Source organism: Periophthalmus magnuspinnatus, chromosome 23 (genome assembly GCF_009829125.3).
Source record: "Periophthalmus magnuspinnatus isolate fPerMag1 chromosome 23, fPerMag1.2.pri, whole genome shotgun sequence".
Taxonomy (NCBI): domain Eukaryota; kingdom Metazoa; phylum Chordata; class Actinopteri; order Gobiiformes; family Gobiidae; genus Periophthalmus; species Periophthalmus magnuspinnatus.
In genome coordinates, this window is record NC_047148.1 from 133,516 (window position 1) to 141,798 (window position 8,283).

Sequence of the window (8,283 nt, forward strand, 5' to 3'; positions counted from 1 at the left end):
TTCAATGTGACCAGGAACAGTGAGAGATTTTGGCTACTGTCTCAATGGTAGACAGGCGGGTCCCACATCTAATCCAGACTTGTCAGGTATCGAACTACCTACACCCATTCAGCCGGTGGGTACAAATGAGGCACGATTCGATATGGTCCTGGATCTGGTGAGAGACTCTGGCAACTGTCTCAATGGTAGACAGGCGGGTCCCACCTAAACTCCTAGGCTTCCAAGAATCGAAAGGCTCTCACCCAAATCGGTGGCAAGCACTTGAGGTGACTAATTGGGTGCGAGACTGCCCAGTCTCCACGTCAAAAAGACCTCGGGGAAATGCGTCAATGAGTGTGAAACACAAAGTCTCCACGTCAAAGAGATCTCCGTTTGCTTGCAGAATGAGTACAGCTTATATACAGTTTACAAGGGGCTTTCCAAATCTCAAGAACCAATCAGTGTTTGACAGCAAGTGTGGCCTGCCCACTAGGTACTTCCCCTCTATTACAGATATGGTCTGTTCCTGTGCACTCAGTGAACCGGAAAGTTTCCAAATATGGTCACTTCCTGTGCACTCAGTGAACTGGAAAGTTTCCAAATATGGTCACTTCCTGTGCACCCAGCGAACTGTAGAGTTGCACCTGCGCAGCTGTGTCTTGAACTTGTCTTAAACTCACTGAACTTTTGAACTTTGTCTTAACTTCAATTTAGAGCAAATTTAAGCTTTTAATTCAATGTCAGTTATAGCCAGCCCAGTTCATACTGTCAAACATTGATCTTACAATTATTACCTTGTTATTACAAGCATAAGAAAACATTTTAATAAGTATAAAAGTATAAAAAGTATAAAAGTATAAAAGTAAAAATAAAACAAAAGGCACTTTGGTTATATTATAATGTACCATTCAATCATTTAGCATCAGATTGTTACTTAAATGCATCATAAAATCAAAACAAGCTATAAATGCAGTCCTAAAATATAACAAGCAACTAGCATAAACTAGCAACATTAGCACATCCATAAGGTCCTTTTAGCTAAAACATTCTTTTAACCAATTGAGCAACTTAGGCACCTTTAATAATCATAATATCATAAGCGTATCAAATAACAGAATAAAGCTAATCGAATACCCATTTAATAGATGAGTCTAAATTTAGCAAGTTGATATAGATAAGTCGGTAAATCAGTAAATCAATCATATTTACTTCATAACTTCAGCATAACATTTTAACTACCTTAAGCATTATTAAAGCAGTGTGACGTCACGTTCACGCACCCTCTGGCGACCCCTGCTGGGATCCTTCAACACACAGGTACTGTCCCCGACCGCCACGCGATGTTGCAGAGACGTGTCAGCCAAGACAGCCCCACAACATCCAGAGACTTGAGGTACTCAGGACGGATCTCGTCCACCCCCGGAGCCTTGCCACCGAGGAGCTTGCCAACCACCTCAGTGACTTCAGCCAGGGTGATGGACGAGTCCGCCTCTGGGTCCCCAGTTTCTGCTTCCTCCTCGGAAGACGTGACAGTGGGATTGAGGAGATCCTCAAAGTATTCCTTCCACCGCCCGACAACATCCCCAGTCGAGGTCAGCAGCTCTCCACCCGCACTGTAAACAGTGTTGGTGAAGCACTGCTTCCCCCTCCTGAGGCGTCGGACGGTTTGCCAGAATCTCTTTGAGGCCGTCCGATAGTCCTTCTCCATGGCCTCTCCGAACTCCTCCCAACCCCGAGTTTTTGCCTCTGTGACTGCCCGAGCCGCGGCACGCTTGGCCCGCCGGTACTCATCAGCTGCCTCAGGAGTCCCACGAGCCAACAAGGCTCGATAGGACTCCTTCTTCAGCTTGACGGCATCCCTTACTTCCGGTGTCCACCACCGGGTTCGGGGATTGCCGCCGCGACAAGCACCACAGACCTTACGTCCACAGCTACGAGCAGCCGCATCGACAATAGAGGTGGAGGACATGGCCCAGCCTTCCCCAGGATCAGGGAGAAGCTCTCCCGGAGGTGGGAGTTGAAGACCCCCCTGACAGAGGGCTCCGCCAGACGTTCCCAGCAGACCCTCACAATGCGCTTGGGTCTGCCAGGTCTGTCCGGCTTCCTCCTCCGCCAGCGGATCCAACTCACCACCAGGTGGTGATCAGTTGACAGCTCAGCCCCTCTCTTCACCCGAGTGTCCAAGACACGCGGTCGGAGGTCAGATGACACGACAACAAAGTCGATCATCGACCTCCGACCTAGAGTGTCCTGGTGCCATGTGCACCGATGGACACCCTTGTGCTCGAACATGGTGTTTGTTATGGACAAGCTGTAACTAGCACAGAAGTCCAATAACAAAACACCGCTCGGGTTCAGATCGGGGAGGCCGTTCCTCCCAATCACGCCCCTCCAAGTGTCACTGTCGTTACCCACATGGGCGTTGAAGTCCCCCAGGAGAACAACGGAGTCCCCGGTTGGTGCACTGTCTAGTACCCCTCCCAGGGACTCCAAGAAGGCCGGGTACTCTGCACTGCTGTTTGGCCCGTAGGCCGACACAACAGTGAGAGACCTGTCCCTGACCCGAAGGCGCAGGGACGCGACCCTCTCGTTCACCGGAGTGAACCCCAACACGCAGCGGCTGAGCTGTGGGGCAATGAGCAAGCCCACACCAGCTCGCCGCCGCTCCCCGCGGGCAACGCCAGAGAAATGGAGAGTCCAACCCCTCTCAAGAAGTTGGGTTCCAGAGCCCGAGCTGTGCGTGGAGGTGAGGCCGACTATATCTAGACGGTAACGCTCAACCTCCCGCACAAGCTCAGGCTCCTTCCCCCCCAGCGAGGTGACGTTCCACGTCCCCAGAGCTAGTCTCCATGTCCGGAGATCCGGTCGTCGGGGTCCCCGCCTTCGACTGCCGCCCGGATCTCTTTGCACCCGCCCCGCATGGCTCCTCCCGCAGGTGGTGGGTCCACGGGAGGACCCACCACCTGCATGGAACATGTTGCAGAAATTCAATTCAATTCATTTTATTTTTGTAACGCCCAAAATCACAACAACAGTTGTCTCGAAGGGCGTTCATGTTTTGGTTGATGGGGGAAACCGGAGTACCCATCCAGACACGGGGAGAAACATGAAAAACTCCACACAGAAAGGCCTGGGATCGAACCAAACCTTCTGCTGTGAGACATGAGGGTTGCCACTCAGCCACTGTGCTGCCTACACACAAAAACAAAACAACAGGAAAAATCTGACAAAACAAGAAAAATCAGCCAGACGAGGAGGAGGGAGGTGGGTGGAGGAGGAGAGGGAGGCGGGTGGAGGAGGGCCAGGCGGGGAGGAGGAGAGGGTTCAGCTGTCATCGGGGCATCTGAAAGAGTTACACTCCACAGGGGGAGTGGGACAGGGGACAACATGTGAATAGCATTGCTGATGAGAAAATAGGACAAAGCAGAGGATAGTGCTCAGGTTGCCATACTTCCCCCAGCTAGTTACTCCTACTGCAGCCTGTCTTATCCCGGGTTTGTCCCTAACTCCCTCACTATGTAACCTGGTCTATACCGAAGAGGAAGGTTTTAAGCCTGGTCTTAAATACAGAGACTGTGGGGCCTGTTTAACATCAGCAGGGAGTTGATTCCATAGCACAGGAGCTTGGTAACTGAATGCTCTCCCTCCCACTGTACTTTTGGACACTCTAGGAACCACTAATAGTCCTGCATTCTGAGAGCGGAGTGCTCTGTTTGGCTGGTACGGGACAATAGCATCTTGCAGATAGGATGGGGCCATACCGTTTAGGGCTTTGTATGTCAGGAGGACGACTTTGAATTTGATTCTAAGCTCGACAGGAAGCCAGTGCAGATATTTTAGTACAGGACTGATGTGGTCTCTTCTTTTAGTTCCTGTTAGGACTCTGGCCGCTGCATTTTGGACCAACTGGAGGCTCCTTATAGTACTTTATAGTACTTTATAGTACTTTATAGTACTTTATAGTACTTTATAGTACTTTATAGTACTTTATAGTACTTTTGGGGCAGGCGGCGAGCAGAGAATTACAGTAATCAAGTCTGGAAGTAACAAATGCATGGATGAGTAAGACTGGAACTTGACAGAGTTGATTTACTTGAATGCTTTTAAATCTAAACTGAGAGGTCTCAAGGCTCCACAACATGCACTTGTTTTTCATAATCTGTTTGTCTTTTCCTGTTATCTTGTCTCTTTTTAATTATGTAACTGTATTTTTTATTTGTTGCTGCCATTGGCGAGGACTCAATGGGACTTTCCTGGTTAAATAAAGGTTAAATAAAAATAAATAAATAAACAGAATATCTAATATATTTGTACAGAGGGCCAAAACTTTTGTTTTCCGAAATGTTACCAAATTTGACAGAAAATTCCATTGGGTCATCCCAATCAATAAAGTCAATCAGACCCATGTCGTCTTTTACACCGTGTTGCCATGGCGATGCGCCAAACTGCCAATGTTATCCTAATGGGAAACCTCCCAATTGTTCCTATTCATGGGAGCAATATTAATTTCATGGAATAATGTAAAATTTGGCACCATGACTCTTCATGTCATCCTGATCAAAAAAGTCAATGGGATCCATGTCATATTTTTCACTGGGTTGCCATGGCAAGGCAAGGCAAGGCAAGGTAAGTTTATTTGTATACCACAATTCATACACAAGGTAATTCAAAGTGCTTTACAGAATAAGAAAGACATTAAAATCACACAAATCAAAACATAAATAATCACCCAATCTGCAACTCTCTCACCCACTCATTTGCCCCTTTAAAAACTCTCTCTCTCTCTCTTTAAACACTGTCTTGCTCAGTTTAAGAACTTTCCCATTACTTTACAAAAAACTTTCCTGTCACTTCTCAAATACTTTCCTGTCACTTTACGATGTCTAATAAAAGTCCGTCAGTCCATGTTTCTTTTGTCATCATGTCATGTGCTCTTTGGTGCATCGCCAAAGAGCACATGCTATCTGAATGGGAAATTTTCAAAATTTTTGTACATTTCAAAGTCTTATGACAACTTATTTGCTTCATTGAGGAATGTTATTGTTAAGGTCGTCCCCGTCAAAAAAGTCCAGGGGGCCAAGTTTGTATTTTGCACGGTGTTGCCATGGAGATACCTGGAAAAACCCATGTTTTTGCATGTTTGTGCATCAGTCCTTCCACTCGGTGTAGACTTTGTTTAGTGACAAGTACAGCCCAAAGCTGCAATAACACGGACAAAACTGGTGCGTTAGCGCCTCCTGTAGGGAGTGCCGGGTCGGCTGAGTGTGAAGCACGGCCCACGAGGGCCGTTCGATGCTGCTTGCAGCTTTAAATTCTGTTGCTTTTGCTTAATTTGAGCACAGTTAATTTTTGTAAATATGTATTTTTTCCATGGCTTACCACAGTGATTAGCAAAAAATATTATTCATTGAGAGTGTTTCTTGAGTCTACCTCCTGGTTTTGACAACATTGGTCAGCTTCCCCACACATGCACAGCTAAACAGAACCATTTTGAGCCTGGATTTAAACATTGCCAAAGAAGAGGCCTGTCTCACATCTTCAGGAAGACTGTTCCAGGTTTTAGCTGCATAAAATGCTGATTCCTCGTGTTCAGTCCTGACTCTGGGCGCCAGCAGGAGGCCGGCCCCTGAGGCCCTCAGAATGCAAGATGTTTTATGGCACTAACATATTGAAGATGTACTTTGGTGCTAGGCCATGGAGAGACCTGTACACAGGCAAAGCTGCTTTGAAGTCTATTTTCTAAATCACAGGACTTACAGTATGTGCTTGTACTTCCTGGTTCAAGTCTGGATGCGAGCAGCAGCATTCTGGATGTACTGCAGCTGGCTTACATATGACAACTAGTGCAACTGGAGCTTCTGACATAGACATTTAAGTGGTGGGAGATCAAAGAGATTTCAGCTGACATCACAACATTGTATAGGCCAATAATATTTAATATTGATTTCTTTTGTAATACAAGATACAGCGATCCGCTTGGAACCCCTGAAACGGGGCAGTATGGATCACTTTAGACAAAGGAAACACTCAGACAAACAGTCTGCCCTGTACCGCCCCTATGGGAATGAGGCTATTGAAGATCATCAGGTTCAATTAATAGACTATATACTATATATAGACTATAACTACAGGTTTCAGTATGACATCATCACATCACTAGAATCTAAATCAAAGTTGTAATAGTTCTGTTGTTTACCAATTTAAAAAATACTTCAAAAAGCTGTCATAAAAAAGTGTCTAGCAACAGCACAGGTGACACAAGCCTCTCTAAACTCTGTGTGTGTGCAGATTGTGTTTGAGGCCACCAGGGGGCTCTCCATCCGCAGTGACATCGCCATTGATGACATCCAGCTGGAAAGCGGCCCCTGCCCAGGTACTGCACTGTCAGTGTACTACAGTATGTGTCTTACAGTAGATGTACTACAGTATGTGTACTAGTGTGGTGTAGGGCAGTGGCAGAGTGGTTAGCCTTGTGGTTAGTGGTTAAACAGTCGACTGTGTGTGAATGATAGGTGGCGGTCGGAGGGGCCGATGGCGCAGATTGGCAGCCTCGCTTCCGTCTACAATACAATAGTAGCTTACCATCACCAAGTGTGGAAATGAATGAATAATGACTATAGTGTAGCGCTTTGAGAGGCTTTGACAAAGTGCATTACAAGTGTAAGCCATTATTAAACTCATAAGACAGTTGTGGGTGTAATACGTAGACCGGTTTCTGTCGGCCCGTGTTCGGTTGGTATGTAATCATTTCATTTTCATTGTGAAGAAGTGTGTTCTTAAGAACGTACCTGGGCAAATAATGCCTAAGTAAAAATAATTTTAAAAACTCCTGGTTCTAGCTTATAACATGCACAGTAGGCTAAACCTCCAGCTAGATACTCCTGAAGATCCTCCGTTATTATAGACCAGAGGTGGGTAGTACTCTGTTACATTGACTCCAGTACATTTAAGTTAAATAAAGTGCTTTTCAAAGTAGTTTTCAGACCTCCCTACTTTTACTCCTGCTTAAGTAATATGTGGTAATGTTGCAGTACTGTTACTTGAGTAAAAGTTGTGGTTACTCTTCCCACAGTGAGTCTACAAGTGACAAAAACCTTATGTTGACAATATGAAATGATTTGAACATTTGTGTTTCTTGCTCATTTTGTCTATCCTTTGAAAATACCAGATTTTTTATAGTTACTCTTTAAGTTACTCTTAGTAGTAGTAGAGTTCACTCAAATACTTAGTAATTTCTTGGACCACTACAGCGTACATTTACTTGAGAAATATTATTTGAGGTAATAGTACCTCTACTTGTGTACTTTTGGCTACTATACCCACCTCTTTTCAAGACTAATAACACCCATTCCTTTCAGTGAGTAATCTTGTGTTTTTGTCATATCTTTGTGCCGCAGCAATGGAAGACTTGGACATCACAGGAAGTTCCAATGAGCTTGAGTAATCGTGGACATGTTCTACAGTCTGAGAGAGTGCCCCCTATGAACTTGGGGAGGAGTGACTTTGGGTGGAACTATGAGTGTGGACTGGACAAACTAAAGCTTTAGTAGTTTATATATCTGATATACCAACCTGCTGCAGACATGGAACAGATTTGGCATTTGAAGCGGGACACTACAGGTAGAATTTTTGTTTCTTTGGTCTTTTGGTGTTATTTTTTCATTCCATCCAAGCATCTATGGACATTGTAATTCAAAGGTGCTCTTCTCCAAATGCATTCTTCTTCTATGCAGACTACCCCTTAAGGTAGTGCTTACATAAACCAAACTTTCCAATCATGTGCTTAAAGTTGGACTAAACTTTGGCCGCAACCACATTTCAAATAGAGCTTTTAACCTGGGGGCGTACCTGGAGCATTAGGGGAGGGTGAGGAAGGGGGTGGGGGTGTGGGGGTTATCCACACTACTTAAACTCCGGTTTAACAGGTACCCACACTACTAAAACTCTATAGCCCTTGTAGCCAGGTGTTTGTAATCACAAACTGAAATCAGGGCAGTGGGACGTGACATACATAGTACATAGTACTTGAACCTGCAGTGGCCACTGAAGGCAGCACAAACTTAGATTTAGGCGATTTTGACCAGAAAGCTGCAAACGTATCTAAAATAGCCAAAAATGACTAGGAACAGTAGCTAATGCTATTAAACCACCATATACACAATTTAGTAACAAAAAGGTGGATTTTGTGTTTAGTTCCACGTTAACATGATTTTGACAAGTTGTACAGAAAGATTTGTTCATATCTAATTCTAAGCCTGAGTTATTTAAGTTTTAATTAGAAGAAGATTTGGATGGATGTGAGTT

General features: G+C 45.1%; 1 protein-coding gene across 1 annotated transcript in view; it reads left to right on the forward strand.

Moving 5' to 3' along the window:
- Nucleotides 1–7,649, forward strand: part of LOC117391364 (MAM domain-containing protein 2-like) — an 85,781-nt gene extending 78,132 nt beyond the window's left edge. Inside the window, exons 14-15 of the mRNA XM_055231844.1 lie at nt 6,268–6,352; nt 7,377–7,649. Coding sequence (XP_055087819.1) covers nt 6,268–6,352; nt 7,377–7,423 — 132 coding nt within the window. The 3' untranslated portion in view covers nt 7,424–7,649. The remainder of the gene's footprint in view (nt 1–6,267; nt 6,353–7,376) is intronic.
- The last annotated feature ends 634 nt before the right edge of the window (nt 7,650–8,283 follow it).